This window comes from Athene noctua, chromosome 3 (assembly GCF_965140245.1).
Source record: "Athene noctua chromosome 3, bAthNoc1.hap1.1, whole genome shotgun sequence".
Taxonomy (NCBI): domain Eukaryota; kingdom Metazoa; phylum Chordata; class Aves; order Strigiformes; family Strigidae; genus Athene; species Athene noctua.
The window spans coordinates 19,941,201-19,966,302 of record NC_134039.1 but is presented as its reverse complement, the minus strand read 5'-3'; the positions used below and the strand labels follow the sequence as shown (position 1 = coordinate 19,966,302).

Here is a 25,102-nt window from a genome sequence, read left to right as displayed (position 1 = left end):
TTTATTACTGGCAGTACTTAGGGAGTAACGAGTAACTCGCTGGACTTGCTGTGCTCCCTGCTGAGAACTGCCGGCAAGGGAGACTAATTGCCATCTGACCCTGTGCATGGCAGCCGCCTCCCACCATTCCTTTTTAGTTCAGCTCCCTCCTGTTTGTGTGATTATTTGTTATTTCTGCATACAGGCTTCCCTTCTGCAGATGAATACAACCCCTTTTTTCCCTCCTCACCAGAGGTCACATCTGTGATCTCCAGTTCTTCACTTCTGTAGCACTCCTGTACCATTTCATCCCATGTACATAGCTGTACTTCTCCCAGGCTCATCTCTGCTGTTTCAGTCCAGTTCTACCTTGCCTTCTTATCGCTTGTCTCCTCACCTCCTTCATTTGAGCTAATTCCAAAATCAGCTCTTCTCCCTCTTCTCCTTGAGAGCTGCTGCTCTCTATCCCCTGTCTCAGACATTAGTGCTTGACAGACCTGATCTAGTTGAAGATGATCCTGCTCATTACAGAGCAAGGTTGGACCAGATGACCTTTAAAGTCCCTTCCAACCCAAACTGTTCAATGATTCTATGAAAAAAGTCTTGGTGCAGACATCATCATGGATGGAAAATAAGCTACACAGAGATCTTCATCTAGTATGATGACATCCACATTAGGACTACAATTTTAAAAGTTACTTTGGCAAAGAATTGCCACATTCACTCTGAGAGCCAAGGAGAGCATTTCTGCAAAGGCTAAAATAAATTAAAAAGTAGAATTTCCTAAGGAAAATAGAAACTTAAAATAACACCAGTTTAAAATTGCTGCTTGTGCAGTGATCTCATTTCCTTCGGCTCAGCTTCTTATTTCCCCTCCAAGTGTGAGGCATAGTTAAACCTTCCTGAGAACAAATGTTCTGATTGTATTTAAAAAATAGGTTCAGATTAAGCAAAGCTTAATTAATTATATTTATTCTGTGGAGTGTTGCCCGGTCCTAGTCTTGGGTACAGAAATCTGGGATGTGGGGCATTCTCATGGCTTTAATTTTAAAAAGGATCAGAACTAGGTTTAGCTGTCACCTTTTACTCTCCGTTTGCAACTGCAAGAACAGAACAGTCCTGTAGAGCTGATGACAAGGAAAACTTTTCCGATAGCTGAAATTATTGCAGTCCCAGCTAGTGCAGTGATCTCTCTAGCTCCATTTTGGAAATGCAGAAGGGATTTTGAATCATTAGCGGTGGTGAATGCTTTGTTTACACCTCTAGAAATTTAAGGCACTGCTTAGTTTTAAATTAGAACATGACCAGTATCCTGACAAAGCCTTTATACGTTGTTTTTAAACGGGGTGGAGGGATAAAAAAAAAATAAATGTAAGAACATAAGTAGCAAGTTCTTAGCCTATAAACTTAAACTGAGAACTAGTTATCCAGTGCTCCAAAATCTAAAGCTTTATTTCTACTTCTGCAAATTCATTAATACCGTTTGTTGACCATTGGCTTAAAATATTATAGCTGATTGCTTCAAGTGACAAGTAGGCAAAACATGAAAGATAAATTGTTGCAAGGAAGGCATGCCAAAATGGAAGAAGGAAACTATTTAGCCAATTACATGTTTACCTTACAAGGTTTGAAATCTGAAGGGAAATTTTTCAAGAATTAAACTATTCTGAACACCCCTAGTTTTGAATCTTCATTGCATCATGGGTCAAAAACTGCCAATGCTTTTTCCACTGGTCATGGGAAACCTACAGCATCCAAAATAGTGCGTTTTTTTCAAAGGACATCTTCTCATAGCACTGGGGGTTGTTTGGCCTTTTTAATGGTAGGAGCTAATGTGAGGAAAAAATAAGTGAGGAAGAAAGTTAGAGACTACCATTGAAAATCTCTTTGCGTTCTTTGTGCTGAATTGTTGCATGGGTAAATGATTAATGCTGTAAAGAGTTTTGTTTTCATTTTGTTTCCCCCCTTCAAAATTGTAAAGTAGGCCACAAACAGTGAAAAGGTCTTGACTGCCCCAATCAGCAAAGCTGAATTCTGCTCACAGTTCAGGGTAGCTGCTACATGCCCATTGACACAGAAAAGTTTGCTGGTAAAGCTTTAAAAAACAGATTAGTTGATGACTTGTGCATCTCACCTGGAATCTTTTTGTTCCTCCAGCTCTCGTTGTACGCTTCCTGACCAAACGGTTCATCTGGGAGTATGACCCAACACTAGGTAGGTTGCATTTCATTTTATACACATGGTATGCTGTATATAATAGCACAGCTGAAGTAATGGAAAGTCAGAGTTAAAATTCCAAGACTCAGTCAACCTTTAAATTTGCTGTAAAAAACTTCTCTATGGTCATTTAAAGCTGGAACAAATTATTACCTAAGATGGCAGAACAGAGAAGCAGTAACACACTCAAAAAAAAGCAGAATAATATATGAGGCACATTTCTGCCCACACAGAAGTCAGTGGGAATTTTGCCATTGAAAGCAATTCCGTTAGTATTTCACTCTGAAAATTTTTTAGTGTGCAATCAGTTTTATGCTTTTGGATAACTCAAACATCAGCTGCTAGAGAATAAGATGACTGGGATACAGATCTCAAAAATTCAAGTGGAAAAAAAAAATTGCAGGTACTTACAGTCAATCTACCTAACCTTAGTTAAGTTTTCTGTCCTCACTTTCAAACATACATTGCATCTCACGTTTTGGGTGACCAGACAGGGACGCTAGTCATCCAAAGAGCATCCACGTGTCTGCTCCACTGCTCCCACTTAGCTGTGTTGGGTCTCGCACTTTTGAGAAGCTGGCTCAGATATCTCAAAAAATATGTCAAACAGTTGCTCTGAATTAGAGGCCTTGCTTGAAAATTTAGGCCCAGGTCCAATTTCTTAGTATTTCCTGACTTAGCATGTATTTGAATGCTCTGCATCAGGGAAAATCCAAGCCAAGTAGTCTGAGATGACGCATTTGTATCTTAGAAGACACCTTCATTACCTCAGTACTAAGTGATTTTTACATGAAGTAAGGGTCTGAGAAATTTCCTTTTCTCTTACAATCTGTTGCCATCTCCTTCCTAACCTTTCCTCAGACGCTCAAATACAGATTGTGCAGTTAAATACCTATTTTTTGTTAGGGTTCTTTCTCTAAGATGTCACACTAAAGAAATAGAGAATGCCATAAACTTGTACAGCAGAAACAAAAGTGAAAGTTTAATACACTTTTTTGTAAAACCCAGGCAGGTCTTTCAACAAAGTAACCAGTGTCGTACTAAGTATTTTTGTCTGGTAAGATGTAGTAATGACAGATATCAGAAACCTCATCTTGGGAAAATAATTCTCAGAACAACCTGAACTCAAATACAGTCTTTTATCTGCCAATATCGATATATTAATTAGTGAATTATACATCACCTGTCCTGTACTGCACAGTGGGACATTCAGTATTAAGTTTTATTAACATTATTAGTACTTCACATCGCTATCACTACTATATCATTTTAAGAACTTGGCAACAGAGGTATATGAAGTGTTTTGTGTCAGTATAGTCCAAGTTCATTAATGTCTTAGAGGGACACTGTATGCAAAAGTATCTTGTTGCCTTGTTTGAATGTGCAAACCAAGTTATTAGCAAGCTGAAAGGTTTATTCTTTTTTGTCCCATTATGATGGCCCTATGTCCTTTTTGGTATACAAGACCTGACATTTGTTTCTGTTTTAGAATGGAATACAACTACAAATTAACTATACCCTTCAGAAATCTAATTGTCTTCTGTTTGGAACACGGAAAGCTTTCCTCCAGATAACAGTGCTATCTCAATAAAACAAAAATTATCTCTCTTCTGGCTTACCGAATTCTACTTTCTCATTCAGTTTAGAGAATAACAGCTTAAATCATGTATTACAGTTATTGCAAAGCTAAGTGCTTTAAGTTACTCAGAGGAGAAGGTTTGAGAAATGCAAAAACTAATGAACTATTATCAAGAAGTTATTTCTTAATCACAGTAATCTCTGGTGGAATCAGCCCACCAGAGACTGGTTTTTTAAAGACCTGGTTTTTCAAACTATGGATCACAAAGGATTCAAAGGATGCTCTGAAGTGTTAGAAAAAAACCTCCTGAAATTCTAATCACTATTCAGGCCTTCAGAAATCAATCAGAAAGGCACTGTACATTCAAAATCTTTGAGAAACAGTGCTTTAAGGAAGCTATTTCTGTCTTTATTGTGATCATCCTGTGGTGATATAGTGGCCAGTTACTTGTAAACATCACTGAGCTGAATTTACTGAGATGTTTTAGCTGAATAGATTCATTTCTTCTTAGCAGCCTTGGACTGACAGTTGGGTGGGAAGAGGGATAGCGATATATTCCACCAATATAAAATGTTTAAGTTGTGTTAGTGAGACCCATTTGCCCTACGGGGAGAATAAGTAGCTTTGTCAAGTTATTTTGAAAGGGCAGAAGTAAAACAAATGCAAACTGTCTAGCTACTAAGCAAGGTGACACAGGAAGTATTGCCAGAAATCACTGGGGCTATGTCAAAAATGTCATATTTATAGTTTATTTCTTATGTCAGATTTTCAACTAACCCTTAGTCCTCTGATGGAAGGAATCCCCCAGATAATTCCTATTTTTAGGAGAGCTGTACAAGGCCCAATGGAAATTCAACATTTATCCTAAACTAAGCATCAGGGTAAAAAACCTTGTCTTCTTTTAATTCAAGGGTGGCACATTTTAACTGGAAAGGAGAAAACACACCTTATAAATATTCTTTAGTACTCTAACCTTCCAGAAGAAAATGAAGGACCATATTTTTAGCATCATCTGGATATACTGCTGTGTCTTGAGGAGCCAAATTGCAAACCACAAAATAATATCTTCTGGCAGGAGGAGCGTCACTGAATCTTGCAACCTTTGGCACATGGAGCTGCTGCTGAAGTCAGGACTTTGCAGCTCTGCCACTTTTGTGCATGATGCTGTATCTGTGCAAGCATAGGTAGGACAGCTGCATCACTGTGTTTTTTATTTTACTTTTCTCAGCCAACAACTGCAGCAAAGGTCATTTTCTGGGGAATGTTAACCATCAGCCTTGACTCCTCCATCATTTCTGTTTAACTGGCAAGTCACTGTCACCATCTTGGCATGGATGTTGTGTTTGCTTTTTAAATAGGTGCCTAATTTCTCAGGCTAAATGGTTACCTGGCATTATCAAGCAAACGAGTTTCCACTTTCTGTCTTTATTTATAATAAATCACACAGCTATCTCACATGTGCAGCAGACTTAGAAGTTGCAATGAAAGAGCTCTATGTAGAAATAGGCAGGAACTGCACATTTTAAAAACTACATAGAATTGTTTTCTGAAACATTAAATATATAAATTCAGCATTAAACTTAGTCTTCTTTAGATTGTTAAATATGTACCAAGAAAGGGAATTGGTTACCACATGTATTTCACCAAAATTCACTAATGTTAATATATATTTTTAAATAGAACACAACTTGCAAATTTAGTGATGTTAGAAGGCCTAAAAACACTTGACCTGGTTAGGGCACCACTTTAGCCACAGCCTAAAAGCACTTCACAAGCATAAGCAATGTATCTATTGTGCTGTATTTCAATTTGGCTCTATTAAGAGATTCATTGAATAAGTATGAAAACAAGCATTCCTGTGTACCATTTCAGCAGCCAGGAATGGGGTGGCAGCAAGCTGACAATTTCTCTGCCACTGAGGCAGCTCTGCTGAGGGAGAGCTTGCCACCTGCAAGCAGCTACCCTCACAGCAGCAGCACCACTTGGGTGGCCCTCTTGGGGCTCAATCACCTTACCACTGCCACAAAAACAGAGGTGTGTAAATGTGTAACTCTTGCCAGCCAGCATCATCCCCATACTCCATGGGGATGAGTTTCAAGGTGGAGGTGCAAAAACCTTTATTTGGCCACCTACCCTCTGTGGGTAAACTATTAGGCTGAATGCAGGACTCCCATAGACCTCAGTGACCTAGGGCTTCACATGATCATTTTCAAGGCTGCTGTGAGTAGCTGCTTTACTCAATGCCAGTAAACAAGAATAACAGTCTGGATCTCAGCGATTTCCCCAATGACCTAGTGACAATTGCCCAGAATTTAGGGTGCCATCACGTGACCTCAAAGATATAGAGATACTGTAGTTTGCCATCAAACAAGTGATATTTAACTGATTTTAAAATTGGAGATGCTGAATCTGAGTAAGTCATCAAGGGAACTGGTAAATTTATTTTTTCTTGGGGGCAAAATAAGAGGAGGAAGCCAAAAGAGTCATCACAGCAACAGACAGCACTGATGGCCTGTAGAATGCTTCATGGGCAACAGCTAATCACCTGCCTCCATAAGACATGACATACAGGGAGAATTTCCTGGATTAAATGATGCAAGAAGAAAATTCATCATAGCTATGGCTAAGTGGGTGCTTTTTAAAATAATTTTTGCTGAATTTGTCTGAGAACACATTCATTGTTCTACCATAATTGGGACGGTTTTCTTAACTAGAAACAGAGCTGGGATATCCGAGATTTTTAAAAAAGAGGGGATTATGAACTGGGTTTTGTAATTTGTTCCGAATTAGCATTTTTATGTACAGTTGGGAGAATCAGGTGCTTTGAGGTGCAAGGACTTAAAACTTCTGGTTTTGCCATGTAGTGGAAAAAACAGGCAAATAAAACCCCAAGGAAGTGCAGAGACAGGTTCCTCAGTTCTTTCCTTGATTCTGTCACTGATTTGTTGTTCGCAGTCTCTCTGCATCTGCTTCTCACCTATAAAACCCTTCATCTTATAGAAGAGTTGTAAATCCTTTAAGTAATTGGTATTCATAGAGTTAAGACTCACTTATCAAAGGTGCACAGAAACACCAAGCATTTCTCCAAAGACTGAATTTTAAACAAAAGTCTACTTATAAAATAACAGCAACCAAGGAGATAATATTTTTGTTGGTCTTTCTAAAAGTTGCTTGGCTTTCTCACACTATCTCTAGATGTCTTTCTTTAGCTGTTCACATATTTCATACAACTTTGCTAATCATCTGAAAGGAAAACTGTCTCTGAGCAGATAATCAGCAGAACAGTGCATGACAGACTGACCTATGTATGGAAGCAAAGACAGACAGCATAGGAGTTTATTTAATTAGAATGGGATAGAGAAAAGACTACAGTTACTTTGAAGGAGCAGAGGTAGCTGTAAAGAAACACGTGTCTTAAGAAATATTATAATTTTGCTAAGGATTGCTAGACTAATAGTGACTTTTTTAGAGTACTCCTTCCAACTATTTCACAATTTCTTTAAGTTGCTCAAGTTTTTTTCGTTCTTTTTCTACTGGGAGAGGAAAAAAACATGAGTTGTTGTGTCTGTAAAGTCCTATCTAATGCAACATACAGATAGCACATAAGATACCATCAAACATGGGTAAAATGTGTAGGTGGCAGTGAAGCAGCAAAGGTAGGCGATAAGGTGGTACATGTTGCTGTTCTGCTAGCTTGATTATGAAGGGCCCATGATAGCACGTTATTCTCCCCCATAACATGAAACAGGCAAAGGACTGCAGAAAGGTACACTAGGTAAACAAGTGCTGGAGGGGAGGGAGGGAGAAGACTCTGTTAGTGCCCTGAATTATCTCACAGCAGATTACTTCATCTCCTATAGACCAACTCAAGACTTTTCAGTTTCACTGCTGTGTCAAGAACAGCAGAAATCACTTTGTGGAGATATTGTTTACATTGGCAAGAAGGTTTTTCCCATTGGAAAGCTTGTTTCAAGGAAGATTATTTTTACATTAGAAGGGTAGTTTTGCCTATGGAACCACATCTGTAGCTGGAGGTTCTGTTAGCAAAATGGTATTCAGGGACCATAAGGGAAGTTTGCAGATAACATACATAATGTAATTAACACTACAACACTAGCAAATATTGCTAACCTGAATTTGTTTTCTGCACATGATAAACACAGATCTATACAAACAACATAGACAACAGAGTGGGAATATATCCAAACTAGCTTTCGTCAAAATGGTTGGAAACCAGAAAAGCTTAGTAGTGGGAGCCAAGACCTTGCTAACAATAATTTACTCTAGCAAGAGAAGATGCAAGAACTATATGGGGCAATTTTGTGCCAGTGAAGCCATGAAAAAGAGCTCAGGTCCAAATACAGTTCTCAAGGACTGTCTTTGCTTTCTGGTTTATTCAGCTAACACATTGGCTGGACAGCTGGAATACCGTCTCAATACAGACTCTTCGTCCCCAGGATTGCTTTCCCTGCTGCAGATCACAACTTGAAGAAACACATGTCTTTTTATATATTGTGGATTTCTAGTTTTCTTGACTACTTGTGGTTCACTCAGCAAGTTTGTCTTAACACTCATGAAGGTTTACTGCCTGCCTCTACCATAAAAATATTAACTCCCAGCAGCACAGCTGAGAGAGAAACTGCCCAGACAGCAAACAGAACTTTTAACAAAGGGGCCCATACTAAAATGTGTTAATAAATCATTAACTGATAGTCCCTTCAGCCCTTAGGGTGTAAAAGTTGGCAGAGCAGCCTGGGGAAGCCTCCCCCCTGAGCCCTCTCTTGCTCCTGCTGCACAACAGGAGCAGATTGTTGATGTGCTCGTGATTAAAAATAACCATTTTCCATAGTGAGTAAAAGATGAGCAAGTTCTGCCATCATCTTGCAAAACTCTGCCTTCTGCATATTTCATCCGAACACCCATGTTGACAACTGCAGCTTATCCAAGCACAGGCTAGGAATAACATGTGGTCCAGTATGGGCTTTCAGCCAAAGAGAAATGTAATGGTAACCAACCATTTGGGGCTAGGAGGAATTACTGCCAACGTGTGTTTCAGGGAGCACCATGACAAATGTGTAGATGCTTAATTGATGGAAAATATATTATTTTCAAGCCAGACTCTAGCTATTAGTATCCTCATTTTTTATTAACAAAATTACTCATTCCTTCTGCCTCAGTGCTGAGGGGATTCAGTTCTCAATAGTCCAGATTGTGCCTTCCAAGTCATCTTTCTGGGCTCCTATTTTTCTGACTTCAGAACAGTAGAAACATTACTTAATTTGATATATATTTAATACATTATATTGTTTTTACTATACTCCTTAGCAGTAGGAATTTATAGTGAATGTATTATGGCAATGAGCCCTGAAAGTATTCCTGGTTTCTCTGAGGTGTTTGTAAGGAAATGGACTGGTAAGGCCTAGAGCACCTTAAACCCCCAAGAATGGCTTATAAATTGCTCAACAAAGACTTGAAATGATGAAATTGTGATTGAGAGCAGCAAAGGAAGATGCTTAAAATAACATGGGAAGCAGTTATCTGAAAATATGGTTTGTTTTCTTTCATATGAGTCTCAAGATGATGATACTTCTGATGCCACTAATAAAAATAATGCCTTTTTGCGGTAGCTCAACAGACAGCAAATATCATGAATGACAGTGGCTGTTCTTGCTGTAGCTACAGCTGCAAAATATTTTGCCCCTATTTTTCTTGCTCATCAGTTCTGAAGTGTTCTCCAGATGAGCAGAAGTTTCCAGTGCTTGCTTTTGCACCTTCAGGAAAGCAGGCTTTTGTTTTGCTTGTTTTAGGTGTGAGAAAAGTCTCAGTGGTTAATTTTCATTTTTATTGGCAGAAATAAGGTGAAACTCACAGCTTTGCTAACAAAGACTTCTTGCCACAATCAAAAAAAAAGTGTTGCAAAACATGGTTTATTTAGACTTTAACTTGTCATGCACATAATTCATACTAGGAACTATTGCCTCTACTTAGTGTTGTTAAGCAAGTTAAATCAGAAAATGGAAAAAACAGTTAAAGCCCTAAAGCTTACTCCCTACTAGTTATGACTTCTCCAGCGTTGTTGGTTTTGTTTTAGCAATTGTTTTAGCATGCCTTAATGAATCCAGTTCCCAGATATCTGTACACACTTTCTCTGCCTATCTCAGGAAAAGCTGGATGAGGACAGAATCTATAGGAAAGAAAACATAACACCACTCCCTTTCTCCTCAAAAGAAACCCAGTCTTCTCACACAGGAGAAATATCATATGTAGCAGAAGCCAACAGACCGACAGCCATTCCATTATTTTTAGAAGTATCTTCAAGAAAACTGTATTCTAGGATTTCTATTTGGAGGCCAAAATGTTAATTATTGAAAGCATCAACGCACCAAGAAAAAATGCTTTTCTGTAGACTAGTTTTATACCTCCCACATGTTCTACCTAAAAATCAAATTCTGGGGAATGCAACAGATCCTTTCATACCAAGATGAGAACTCAAGAGTCTAGTGGGGCTATGTATATACGCACTAGCCATTTATTACCTTCCCACTTCATTAAAAAGAAAACATGGTAAAAAACAAGCTGCTCACTAAGCAGCAGACCTAAGGAAGCCCATTACTTCTGAATTTGTTCTCCATATTTCATACTGCAGTAACTGTTTTCTTTGCATGTGTCCCTGTGCTCCATAGAGCATCCTTTGTCCCCTATGAGTCCCCCACAGCACCTGAAGCTTCTTCTGAGGTCACCTACTAATAGTCTTTGCCTGTCTGCATGGACCAGAGACAGCCCCGCATCTAGGCACGTGCCTGCTGACTGCCCAGAACATACACTGACTCTTCTGTCCTCTGCCTCCTTAGGGGCATTATATAGGGTCTCTACCTTCTGCCCAACCTGGGTTTATACAGGACACAAATATTTGAGAACTTTGTCTTGGACTAAAAATGGTAACTAGAAGGAGCTCAGCAGGCTAAAACACTGCCTTCAGTGCCTCCCACATGACTTTTTTTGTGCTCAGCTTAATCTAACAGTTTGGGAATAGAATTCTGATTACAGCAAATGTAGCCTTGTAGAGGGCAGCCAGAAGAGTCAAAATGAAGTTAGAAAAGAAACTCCTTTGTACATCACTATACCAATTCCAAAAGCAGCATTCACAACAGCAGACTGCATGCAAGGCAGGCCAGAGTCCCTAGAGTTGAATTAAATGTCACTGCAAACAGACACCTTCTTTCATACACATTTTGGTTTAAATTTACCTGAATGTTCATGTACTATGACAGTTGTACATATAAAGCACATCACAGGTACTGGTACAACCTCCTGGAACTTCTCCTTTTGTATTTCCTGACCCTTCGTGTTACACATGCAGAAACACAACATTGAAGAGTCCAAGTCCAATTATCAGAGCTGTCAGTTTCCTTTTAGTAACTTTCTTTTTACTACTTTTTCTGCTTTTACATGTGATAATAATGATTGCAATAACGATGCATGACATATCATTTGATGGTATTATTGATAAATAACACCATTAAATGTGCTTATTTTTGGGTCTGTACTGTCATTTAATAGAGACATGTGGGGATACACTGTATTAGCATTAGGAATATGTACTAAAAACACAAGGCTAGTACTGTGCTTACTGTAAAACCACTGATGGTTGGAAAATAAAAACCCTCCTATAAGGTAAGTAATGGATGGAGTAACAGCCAGATGCAAGCAAGAAAAATACATTCAATTGAGTTTTGAGAAGAGCTAGAGTGGGGGAAGGAAGAAGACAGGAGAGACTTTCTGAGTCAGGAAGGTACACTGAACTTAGAGGGGCTTTCTAAAATGTCAAAAGTTCTGAAGCAGCAAGGAAAGGCAGAGCCGGACAGATTTCACAAAGGCAGGCTCAAGAAAGGCTCTGTAGAACATGTCAAACAGCACCAGGGTTAGTAATGGAGGTAAATTTCTTTCCCAATCAGCTGTCAAAGTCAGCGTTCTCAAATGTGACAGACAGATACCATCCTGATAGATGGCAATGACTGCAGGAGTCTAAATGAACAGAAAGTTTATTTTAAAAAGACAAAGACCAGGAACCTTTATTATGTAATCAGAAATAATTACGGGAAATTTTAGTCTTTTAAACATACTGCTGCATTGCCATCCAACAAGACTTTAACCATAAGTTAAAAGTTGTTGCCCATTAGCTGAAGTTTTTTGGTGTGGAAACTCAGCAATAATTATTACACAAAAGCTCTTTCCTTAGATCTCTTGCAGTTCTTGGATCCAGCTGGCTAAAAGACACCACCTCACCAAAGCTTCTTAGGGTATTTTTGTATGTCCTTATTTTATTAACCTTTCTTGACAAAAATGAACTAAAATTCTGAATGGAAACAGAGTTTATGTCCCTCCATACTTAAAAGCAAACCAAAGAGACCCAGCTGTTCCTTAAATTTACATGTAAAATGGTGTATGTCATTGCTTCATCTCAGCTGATTTACCTACTCCTACTGCAAGTGTTTTCCTAAAAGCAATAAACCCTTTCAGTGCAAGTATTTCCTTCCAGAACTGTGACATACGCCTGATACATATTTCCTGTTCAAAACAAACAAGTGCTGAAAACAGCTTTTTACATTACTGCAAATATAAACCAAGAACTAGCAATTAGTTCTCAGATCATAGGGGTTTTTTCTGAAAATCTAATCTTCTGGATCAGATATCATAGAATGATTTGGTTTAGAAAGGACCTTAAAGATCATCTAATTCCAACTCAATAGATCAGGATAATCCAAATCCAAATAGATTTGATAAATGACCAGCTAAGTCTAATAGGCCAAAACTCTATTAGATATGTCACAATAAGCATAGCACAAGGATGTGATGTGGTTAAGCTGTGACTCAGTATCATGTCTGTGAACAGTCTATAGATCATGGGCTTCAATATTTTCTCTATAGAAGTTTAATAGTCTTTTTCCCTACATTTTTAGAAATCATATTGCTCAGAAAAATAGGGAGATTTGTAACATGCTTATCAACACAAAGCATCCCAGAAGAGGTTTTCAATATTTTTTCCCCCCACAAAAATCTTTATTTCCATAATGACTCAGCAGCTTTGGTAATTTGAAAATTTTATCCACTTCCTATTAATAAATTACTGTGACAATATGTTGTAGATTTAAAAACAAACTGCTGCCACTTTCCAACAAGTTTCTCAAGCTTTTTGACAGCTCTGAATGTGTCTGAAGTAAACCCAGGTTTTTCAAGCGATAGAACTGTGAGAACCAAGAGTGCTTTGAACAGCAAGAGTGCTGGGGGATTGCAGCTTTATAACCAAGTGGGACCCTGAAGTCTGGCATCGGATTTCAAGGCCACAGTCATCAGCACCTTTGATCTTGTTATTTGGAATACGAATAGAAGCATAGCACACCCCCAAACCAACAAGAACCGGTCAGATTTACTTATATTGAAGCAGAGCAAACAACCCAATATGACTGTTTCCACAGCACTAGCAGCATCAGACACCACAGTTCAGTCTGCAGCAACAGCTCCCTAACTCTGCTTTGAGGGTACCAGTTTTGACACTGAGTCTATGACAAGCAAAACAGAGCTCTGATATTTCTTTTCTCCCTATGAAGTTTTAGCCATATAGCTATATAGGTATCACCTGGTGCAAATGACAATCCGAAGCTCAGAATGTTGCCTGTAGTCATCTTGGGAGCCACGGGTACAGTGTTACACTTTGCTTTTTCTGCCTGATGATGATGATAAGACATTTGCATCCTGGATTTATCTGACCAGTTTTGGACTTCTGCGTGTTTTGAGGTGTTATTTATCCCAAGAGAGAGATCAGACAAGATACATCCAGTACATATTTCACTTTATCAACCCTAATAGGAGTCAAGGCTGTTTAACTGAGACACAGATGCCTGTGTTGTTGATTGTTCCAGTTAGGGATCCAGCAGGTATCTCAAGTCATCTAATTTCTCTCTGGCTGCATGTCTCAAAAAAAAAAAAAAAAAAGTGACACAGGGAAAATTATATTAATAAATCCTAAAGCAAGGCAGTGCATTTGTGGAGTACCATGGGATCGATATGAACAGACTAGAAATCAAAGCTTCAGGGACTGTAACTTCCAAGACAACCAGATTCTTCAGATGTTTCTGCTCCCTTGAAGCCATGTCTGTGATTACACTAAAAAATGCTTTAAACATCCAGCTGTTTTACACTCATTAAAATTCACCCAGCTACCACACATTCCAAAGCACAGGAACAAACACACATTTACTAAAATAAATTTACACTAATCTGACCCAAATAAGTACTACTCATTCATGATCAAATTCCATCCCAATGTGAGCAGCCAAAGTGAGTTGAACTTTGAACATAAAGTGTCGCTAGAGTCCTATTTTGAGAATTCATGTATCATTTAAGAATTGTGCTGCTTTTCTTCAGTGAGCACAAGCCCACTCCTTGAGATTTATTCTCCCATTTCATGGGAAAAGAGCTGTATGGGCTACTGAACTCTGCCTCCTAAGAATGTTTCACAGATGTGCTGCAAACATGGTTGAATAAGTACTTTCTCAACTTATGTGGACCAGTTTTCAACAGCTACTTGTCAAGCAGGGCCAGATGGCTGAAGGCATTTAAGCATTACAAGGCCTAAACAAGTCAGCAGCTAATGTCACATTACTCAGAGCGCCATCTCCACAGCACTGTCCCCCCACAAAACAAAGCATAAGTTCCTAAATGATCTTGGAGTGTTGCACAGAGAGTCCCAACCTAGCACTGAACATTTTAGCCACTGAAATAACTGAAGGTGCATCACTACAGCTTCCACACCAAACTAGACCTTTACCTTTCCTGCATTTCCCTGGGGGAATTACTGCAGCTAGGAGAGCATACAGAAGGGACATAAGACATACCACTGAGAAATGTAGGTATATCTTACTCTGCTGTGTAGATACAGCCTAAGAACCACAAAAGTAGGACTCTAACTCCTTCAACAGCCTTGCAATACTAAATAGAAGACGTATTTACAGCCTCTAAAAAAACCTAGTCTTCGCAGCCTGAAACTCTACAGCAAGATTGTTTGCCATCTGCCTAATTAAATTGACCATTTGTCCCTATTAGAGGCAGCTGTGCTACTTAAAGCAATTAAGGTGGCACAGGAGGGAAGTGACATTTTTGATTTGTCAATAGAGTGTTTGCAGCACCGACAGCATTGAAACATTCATAATTTTGAAGGAGTGACATTCTTAAGCATATAACAAAAAAAGGCATTCACCAAACATGAGCCCGTTCAGAAGTTCAAATTAAAGAAATATGTTTCCTTAAAGATATTCTTCATTCCTATTGAGGAGATTTGCACCAAATAAAAGAATTGTGTCTCTGACAGTGCAAAGCATTCATAGTCACTGGCCACAGTTTTACTGCATGTGCATTTGCCTTTTGATATAGGACATCTGTGAGCTAGCAACAGTAATAAATTTGAATGTTAACACAGATAATTTTCCAAGTTTTAGGTCAAATGCTATCAAATTTAACATCAGAGCATTAAGATAAAAACAAACCCTTTTGTCATTAGCTTTCTGATTAGTTGCCTGGTTCCAGAACCTGGGACACAGTAAATAGGTTCCTTTTTTTCCTGTAGCATAGTGTGAATGCTTAATGCCCACGGTTATCCTTAAAAATCAAACAGGGAAATCACTGCTTGAGCCCTTGCTAGAAGAGGGGAATGTGATGATTTCAGCATGTTTCAAAGGGACATTTCTAAAATAGCTAACTGTTCTGTAATTTTATCACAGTGTAAGGCCTGAGCTTAGTGGTAAGGTTCCCTGATCTGCAACCGTACTGGTTTTGATCTTGTGAGACTTGACACTATGCAGTGACAGGCTGTTAAGCTAGATACTTTGAGAGCAGTGGTATTTGTGTTTCATAGGTGGCAGCCTTCCCTATGAGCAAACATGACAAATGGGCTGCAACCTTGCCTTTGCCACAGGAAACTGTCCTTTTGTTGGACACAGAGTGCAGCATCCACAGGCACAACCCTTTGCAGGTATAAGACATGAGAAAGAAAGAGTTGTGCCATACAGGGACAGGTAAAAGAGTCACTGCTGTAGAAAAGGGAGTCGGAGTGTCAGTACAGAATGGCTGTAAGAGCTCCAACAACTAAAATTTAGTGAAGCTGTATGTCACATCTCAGGTCTTGTGCTAGGGTAGCTGTAAGGAAGATAAAAAAATTACCTTCTTTTAATGCGTTTCACAAAATGTATTCTTATTTTAGAGTCTACATATCGTCACCAAGCTACCATTGATGATGAAGTGGTTTCCATGGAGATACTAGATACAGCTGGTCAGGTGCGTGGGTACATGTACTATTATCCAATACCTTGACTTGGATGCACAGCAGGGAAGGGGAGTGCGGTGGTGGCAGCAGTGTGGTGGGTGGCAGGTGTGATCCACTTCTGGGGACAGAGATCTGCTTCTAAGCAAAGCCCCCTCTGCTCTACCACCATCATCTTGCTGCTGGACCCAGCATGCTGGATCCAGACCTTTCTGCAAGGGACCCTGCTTAGAGTTTTCGAACAGTGGAAAAACAAACAAGTCAGGGTTTACTCTGGGAATAAAATTATTTTGTTCTCATTCCTTGATTCAGGGCCAGCCCAACAATATGTTGTTATTATGCACAAAATCACAGTATATTTCTACAGTCAAGTGATAAGGCTTGACAGCTTCAGTCAATGATTCCCACCAAAGTGAAGAGCAGTTTTGTCATAATCAGGTCTCCCTTCCTTTCAAACCATGGCAGGTGCTCATGCTGCACAGTTTGTATGCTGGGTGTCATTCAACAGAGATCCTCTTCCAGTTGCCTGCTATGAGCCTGTCTACAGGCAGCCCATGGCACCTTGGTAAAGTAGATCTCCTATGCTACATGATAAAAAAGGTGATGCATGTAAAGTATGAAGTAAAGCAGATGTCCGTGGTTTTGCAGGCTTTGGAGGACCAACATCTATCTGAACGCCCAGTATCTTCTTCATAAATCAAATTCCTAAGGCTGGTGTCTGTCTTTTCAAAACAGGAGGATGCTATTCAGAAAGAAGGACATGTGCGATGGGGTGAAGGCTTTGTGCTGGTTTACGACATCACGGACAGAGTCAGCTTTGAGGAAGTGCTGCCACTTAAGAACTTGTTGGATGAAGTTAAAAAACCCAAAAATGTCACCCTGATCCTGGTGGGGAACAAAGCAGACTTGGATCACTCCAGGCAGGTCAGCACAGAGGAAGGTGAAAAGCTGGCAACAGAACTAGCATGTGCTTTTTATGAGTGCTCTGCTTGCACAGGAGAGGGAAACATTATGGAGGCCTTCTATGAGCTCTGTCGTGAGGTGCGGCGTCGAAAGATGGTCCAGGGCAAGACTCGGAGACGAAGCTCCACCACCCACGTCAAGCAGGCAATTAATAAGATGCTTACCAAAATAAGCAGCTAAAAGAGCTGCACTAAGCTAGAGAGGCATTTAAGAGCATATTAGCTTGGAGTAGGGACAAGGCAGGCAGAGCACATTTAATTAAAAATGGTCAAAGCTTTGCAATTAAAAATAAATAGAAAAGACAAACCACACCACTTTTTTTGAGTAACACAAGGTCAGACCTTTTTCCTGTTTTGAAATTTAGCCACACTGTTTCTGGCTAACATGAAAAAAAAGAAAAGCAGCAAACTCCAAAGGACTAGATGGTTGTGGGGATCGACACTGACAGAGCATCACCTGCTTCTACAAGGCTAGCTCCAGTTTCCTGCAAGTCAGTAGTGCCTAAACATAATTTCCAGCCAGCTAGCTCCTCAGTAGCCATTGGAGAGTAAGATTCAGTCCTCAGTCCATCAACAACCGTCATGGTGTTCTGAAGGACTTAATACATGCAGAGGCTCCGGTGTTGTACCAGAAGGTTCGTCTGACACCTCCCACCAGCTCTAAATTAGTGCATTGTGTGCTTTTACTCCAAACTGTCCTTCCTTGTTATTCTTGTCAAATCTTTGAGTGCTGATGTTCTTAGCAAGGTATGCAAAAAATTTAGGCAAGGTTGATTTCATGAAGTGTTTAGTCAGCAAGACACACATTTCAAAGAGCTGAAGTTCAGCTGCTTATCCAGATCCTCTGAAACTGTAGAACTCATCAAGAAATAATCAGCTAGTACAGTGGCATTTCAGAATTTCCCCCTCAGTGCCATGCTGTATGTGAGGAAATGGGAGTGTATATGTTGGGAAATCAAACTAAAAAAAATAACCATATTACTATTGATTCAGTTATGGGTGGTTTTTAGCTTTTGTTTACATTTTTGTTTTGGTCTTATTTCAATTCAAGTAGTTCCTCTTACTCTATCTTATACTGAAGGAGAACTGAATCCATGTGAAGGCAAGTATTTAGAGTCTAAGCCCAAATATAAATCAGATGTGAAGGGCCTCTGCCATATCAAAAGGCCGTAATTCCCAGCTGTTTAAACTTTTAGATGTTGCTTGAAGCACTCTGTGGTTTAAACGAGCACAGTTTTTTTGTGACTCGTCTGGCACATTGAAGTGAAAGTGCATTTTATCAGCTTTTGGTGCCGGGGATAAAAGGTGTCCAGTTATTTCTCCTCCCTCCTCCTCCCTCACACATCTCATTTAAGCCAGCTGTCAAGTTTTGACTCCCATCTATTTGGTTTGTTAATTGTATGCTAAGAAATGCAAGAACCAAGACTGGAAGATTTTCATTCAGATTGTGCTCATCTCCCACCAGGCGTGTTGCATCCCTTTGGGCAGCACAGTGTGCAGCTCAGACTGGCATTACATAGAACCACAGGCAAAGGATGGGATCACAAATGGAATATTAGCCCCCTTGTATTGGAAAACCCCCCTTGTAGCAGCTACCTAAATTTTTTTCTCCACCGTTTTGTACTTCATATAGTTATCTGCCTCTGTGAGGAAGTAACACCAAAAGGGTATCAAACACAAATTGCCACAGATGTAGGAGAGTGAGGATATATGGTTGAGTAGCACTTTACACAGTTATAGGTAGCCATATAAATGGTGGAACAGGCTGGAGAATCAAGCCTGTATATCCCCGTTGACAAAGAGATGTCCCAAGTCAGGACTTTTTTCAAAAGGATTGGCTTCAAGATACTTTACCAAAGTAAATTTTTTTAAACAATCTCTTTTACCCCACCAGCACCAAAGAACGTCACATTCAGATGTGTATTTGTGTTGTTGTTTATTTGCTCTGTTTCCCCATTCTGGAAAGTGAAAATTCATTTCACTCTTCTGGAATCAATATCTATATTTTGGTCCTCATATTCAGGTATGTTGCTGTACATCAGCTAGACACATTGCAATGGAAACTTCATTAGCGGAAAGTCTGAATTTGCAAATGTGTATGTTACAATATTAGGAGCCAGAGTGAGCATTTGCAAGTTGAGGCACTAAGTCATTATGTTATCTTTCAAATCAGTGCTGTTGCACGAATATGTACTAAACAAAATCCTTACCTGCAATCCCATGGCAACATAGCTGAGAGAAAAGTCTTTATGTCAGTATGCGAAGGAATTGATTTATCACCCTCTAAGACAACTTCATCAGTTACTTCCTCTGAAAACCTTTCTTGGGGTTCAGAGTTGAGATGCATTTAAAATACAAAAAGGTAATATATGAATGACAAGAGAAAATAAATCAATCATATTCATATTGGGAGAGTTAAAAGGAAGGAGAGGCTAAGCTATGGCCCTAATATTTTCCAGAAAATTCCCAGCAAATTGTATCTTTTTTTGTAATGTCTGTATGGAGAAATTATAAAATCCTGGTGAAAGAAAATGTTCCCCTGTGCAAACATGACTTGTTACATAAAGAACCTCTAATAAAAATAGCAACATTCATTCGCAAAGACTGAATTTGGAAACTACCGAACATGATAAACACTCCATCAAAAAGCAGGCTGCTATTTTGTGACCTTTCCTCCCACACAAACACAAATTTCTTTACTTAATTGCTCATTATTTTTGTTTCCTCTGTGTAATAAATAGGCTGCTTATCAAGATGGTTATAATATAGTGTATTATAATCTGTTGATACATATTACATAGTATTAAATGCAACCTGATTTACTGTTGCTCACAATGTTGCAACATACTACTGGCTATGTTATAAACATGCCCTATTTCTAACAATGTGCAAACTGAGCCAAAAAGTGCCCAAGCATTGAAAAGGCCAAATGCAACATGAACTGACATTCGTAACCTTTCCGCAGCAGACATAAACAGTTCAAATTCCATTTCTACTGCTGCTATTTAAATTTACATATGTGACACTAACATTAAATTCCTCTCCTCTCCCCGTTACCATTTCTGTGAAGAGAGGATGGAAAGGACGATAAACAAAAAGGATGAGGAAAAATGAAATGGATACTTGTTGCCTACAACAAGTTGATTGTCATGAAGTTTTTAAATATTTATCTTCAATTGATGAAGAGTTAGTCATGCCCATGCTGCAAGACCTGGATCAGGAACCAAGACTTCCCTAGAATTTTGAGAATCTTTGTATCTGGGGGTTCAGTGCAACCACAGATGGAATTGAGGATCAGCCACTGGGTTTGTACCTGGATCCAGATAAGTTGTCCCCAAACCTGGGGATAGTTGCATCTGGCAGTTTGCTACAAGGCTAGTTGATTTTTATATATATAATGATCTGTATGCATTTTTACATTAAAAATATGAAAGCTTGTGCTTGTAGATAATATATAAGAAAAAAAATAAAAAATAGTGCTCTCTGTACTGAACTCTTATGCATTGATCTTCCATTAGTTGTCTCCAAAGTGGTGTCTTACAGCTTTTGAGGGGCCAGTTTTTATTCAATCTTTATCTAAGGAAAATAAACAGTGAATTTTGCCTGAATAAGCACTTCAGCATTTGGATCAGTTTATTTGAACTTACTTGGCTCCTAGGCCTGGAATTGAGAGGTCAGGCAGCATCTACGGTGAAGCACAGAACCAAATGTCCTTGCTAACTATTTCAAGGCTGATCACAAAAGCTACAGTGCCAGGGTTATTAAATGACCTCAGTGAAACCCACCACCCAAACTCTGTCCTGCCAACTAAATAACATGGATCTTGATCCCAAGCTTCTCAGGTAAAATCCTGGGCTAAGCAGCCTGGGAGATTTATGCCAACCGTTTGGACAGAGACGGTTTTCCACCTGCTGCCATCTATGCCCATCTTCCAAGGATAATGCGCTGTTGTTCTGAAGAGAAGGTACATTATATGTACCTTATATAAGGTACTTTATATCTATCTTATATAAGGTACATTATAGCAATGGTAAGCAATCGTACATAGCGTGGATATTAAACTATATTAGAGTAAGATTCATCGCAGAAGAGGGGAACCAGCTGTAATGCACTCTCTTGTTTTCCTCTGAACCTGTGCCAGTCAGGTAGCCCAAAGCATGATCATAAACAGCTGAAGAGCAGTGGGGGTGTAAGAATGGCCCCTCTGGCAGAGCACTGCATGAAATCTGGGTGCAGTATCTATGCTGTGGGGTTAAAGCTCCCAAAACTAGGTAAGGCATCCTTCCAGTCACTGCCTGCCTGTGCAGCACTGCAAAGCAGCCTTGAATTATGTCAAGCTGCACTATAACTTGCTCCAGTCAAAATAATGTCTCCTGCAAAATAAGTAGCTGTAGTCATAAAGGCTATGTATAAACAGTGTTTGGGATTCCTTTTATCTTTCTCTTTAATGGCTCAATCCATTTGCATATCTTGAGAGGAAAAGAAAAAAGGGAGAGGATTTAATTTTAAAAGTCTCCTTGGCATTTTGATGTATCTGCCTTTATGTTCTTTGAAAAATTACACATATAATGAAAATAGTGTCATCTTAGAAACTCTGATGTTATGTACTTTATTTCCATTACAGATGCCAGGCACTAATTACTGCAGGGTTATGAAAATAGAGAGCAGCAGCTTGTCCTCCTGTGCTTTGCAAGGAGGCGATAAGGATGGCTTGTGCAAGGCCAGTTCAGTCTGGTTTCTGTAAACACAGTTCCATATGAGGAAAGCTATTACTGCAGCTTGCAGCAGAAAGAGACAGGCTGAGTTCCCAGAGCAGGACCCCAATGACTCCAGCAGGGTTATGCATGGGATGGGCCAAGCCCCTGGTTCACAGCCTTGGTAGCCAACATGTGGAGAAAACACTCCAATGGCTAACCTCTCAGCCACTCGAAGGATCTCTCCTCCATTTTTAGTTTGAAGTAGACTGGTAGGAACCTGAGAGGTAAGTTTACACTACCAACTGTTATCTAATAAATCAGAGAATTTGAGTTTTGTCTTCTGTCTTTTTGGACTAGTCTTTCTCACCTCCACCTGATTCCCCAAAGCAGCATTTGTCTTTTCCACTGCTATTGTTTTAAAATAAGTTGGGGTTGTTTGTTTTGTTTTGTTTTTTAAATGGCAGGTGTCAATATACACTGATATCCAGGGACGTTTTATGGGCAAAGAGGCTGTATTACTCCTCAGAGGTCCCTCTTGCAGGAATGCAGTATTTACAAATGCCTCTGGATGTAAAACACTGAACATAGCTGCTCTGAAGAGTTGGAAATCAATTTTTTTATATAAGAGATCATCTCATAATTATAGTATGGACCCCTTTGTCAAGTACAACAGTCCTAAACCATTTAAACATTCTGTATCACTAGGAGCAGCTATATCCTACCATCAAATATAAACATGCAGAATAATCAAAAAATGAAAACAGTTTGTAGACAGACCTCAAATTATATGTCACAGACCAAACCTACATATTTTTATTTTTAAATTTATGTTGTATCAGAAATTTACAGAACCTAATTTCAAAATCCAGCAAGTACTAGTTACTAAAAATACATCAGTAAACTAAAAATTAATGGTTTATTATCCAATTACTTTGTCAGTGCACATGGTTTAACCCCATCCTGCTTCCTTTATCCTAGTCAAAGTGTCATTGCTATGAGGAATACCCAGGAGACAGAAAAGGGACTTTTGACAGGAAAAAAATAAAGAATAAATAACCCAAAGGGACATAATCTAAATAAAGATGGAGTACCCGTTTTCGTGAAAAGCAATTGCAAGATTTCATACATTAACACTGATACACAGGTAATTGATCAAAACAAGTAATTGGAGAAAGCTGAATATTTTGAGGTTTTGACTTGGGTTTGTTTCTTTATGCAAATGTAACTGAAAAGAATAAAATTATTGGTGTGCAACAGATGTTATGGTTGGAATTTTTAATTAATGCCAGGTTTCTGATATCCAGCTTCTAATAAAGTTTCTGGATTTTTCAGTATTTCAGGGTAAGTTTTTAAGTTATGAAAAACAAACATGTCTCAATAACTTTACTTGGTGTTACCCCAGCTATACTATTCATGATTCATTTTTAAACAGAATTAGCTGCAAATAGAGGAATATGACATTTTTATCAGGAGTTCAAAAGCATAATTTTCCCTGAAAACAACTGAAACATGATAAAAGCATATATTAAGTAATGTCAGGAACATATTGGAGCAAAACCCTCCCAGATTCTGTGCAAACCTTCACAGATCAGTGCCAGTACAATATTTCCCCCAAAAGTTTTTTCCTTTTCAATAAAAGAGGAAACGGCACAGAAAAGGTAAATCAGTTGTCTAAAGTCATCACAGTGGCTTGTGAAATGAGAGTAATAGAACAAATCCTCTGAGTCACTGATTTCTGCTTTCAAAAATCCAGAAAATTCATTTGAAGTCTTTCAGTTCTATTCATCCTCTGCTTGAAAGAAAAAGAAAAAAAAAAAAAAGAAAAAAAAAAAAAGAGGGGAGAAGGGGAGTGGGAGGAGAGGAGAGGAGAGGAGAGGGGAGGGGAGGGGAGGGGAGGGGAGGGGAGGGGAGGGGAGGGGAGGGGAGGGGAGGGGAGGGGAGAGGAGAGGAGAGGAGAGGAGAGGAGAGGAGAGGAGAGGAGAGGAGAGGAGAGGAGAGGAGAGGAGAGGAGAGGAGAGGAGAGGAGAGGAGAGGAGAGGAGAGGAGAGGAGAGGAGAGGAGAGGAGAGGAGAGGAGAGGAGAGGAGAGGAGAGGAGAGGAGATCTTGGTCAAAAAAAAAAAAATTTTAAAGTAGTTTCCTTTTGTTCTTAGGGTTTCTCTGTGCAGAGCTTTCTGCAGTACTCACAAAAGCCTTTGCTAGAACACTGAACACTGACACGGTATCCAAAAATCTTGTATCTCCTAAGGACAGATATAATCGCAACTACATTCATGTAAACATTCAACTCAATTCAGTACAAATCTGGAATAGAAGTTTATATCTATTTTAATCCAAATTACTTTTGCACTCAGAAAGCAGGGTGTATTTCACCCCTTTAGAACAGAATTCAATGCCAAAGCAGTGAGTGTTATTAAAAATATTTTAAATATTATATAATTAATAATACATTATATTAATATATGTATATAGATAGCTATAGTTATTTTTATTTATAGCTATATTTTATATTAATATAATATTAACTTGTATTACTATATAATATTTATATTAATATATAAAACTGTTATATACTCTAATAACAAAACACATAGTTTTATTATGCCAAAATATATTTAACAGAAATCCATAAACAAAAGAATGGTTATGCCTGCATGAAGTGAAAAGAGCAAAAGAATGTTGGATAATTTCTATAAATATTAAATCCCTTTTAATAGACCCATGAGTTGCCTTTTGTTTCTTTTCTTTGTTTTTCAGTATTTGAAATAACCACAATAAATGCAAAAACCTGCAACTTCCTTTAGGGACTTGCTCTAAAGGACAGTATTTCTCTGGTGTGGAGTTAAAACATTCAAAGTTTATAACTCAATAGGAAACATATCAGGAATGACATCAGAAATGACAAAGTTATTTTAGAGAAGGAGAAAGGTAGGGAAGAGAGAGATCTTCAGACTTCCTATAAAAGAAGCTAATTAAGGCTCTCTGAAGTACTCTTGACATATTGATGAGCTGTTATCTGAGGTTTAATATCTTAATTATTACTACAGGGAGGAAAGAAGAGAAGAGTGAGATGGTACGTTTTGCTAGCAGGCCATCAGGTCTTCTGGGATCTAGGCATCTAGGCTTGTTTTGTCATCATTCTGAAGTAGAGTTAGTTACCAACTTGGTTTCAGACAATTTTTCCCAATAAAACCTACAACCACTCCAGTTTTCTCAAACTGATGTCAGTAGAAAAAGCTGTAGACTGGAAGATCACCAGGTTTAATTTACCTTTGTAGCCCTAGAGCGTTTCTTGGGATTTTAGAGATGGCTGAAGACAGAAATCCAGAAGGTAGTGAACACATCCGTAACACA

At 38.9% G+C, this 25,102-nt stretch overlaps 1 protein-coding gene across 1 annotated transcript in view; it reads left to right on the top strand.

The window, feature by feature from the left end:
• Positions 1-23,518, top strand: part of RERG (RAS like estrogen regulated growth inhibitor) — a 113,966-nt gene extending 90,448 nt beyond the window's left edge. The window contains exons 3-5 of the mRNA XM_074902204.1: positions 2,137-2,193; positions 16,032-16,105; positions 16,827-23,518. Coding sequence (XP_074758305.1) covers positions 2,137-2,193; positions 16,032-16,105; positions 16,827-17,234 — 539 coding nt within the window. The 3' untranslated portion in view covers positions 17,235-23,518. The remainder of the gene's footprint in view (positions 1-2,136; positions 2,194-16,031; positions 16,106-16,826) is intronic.
• Positions 23,519-25,102: the final 1,584 nt, after the last annotated feature.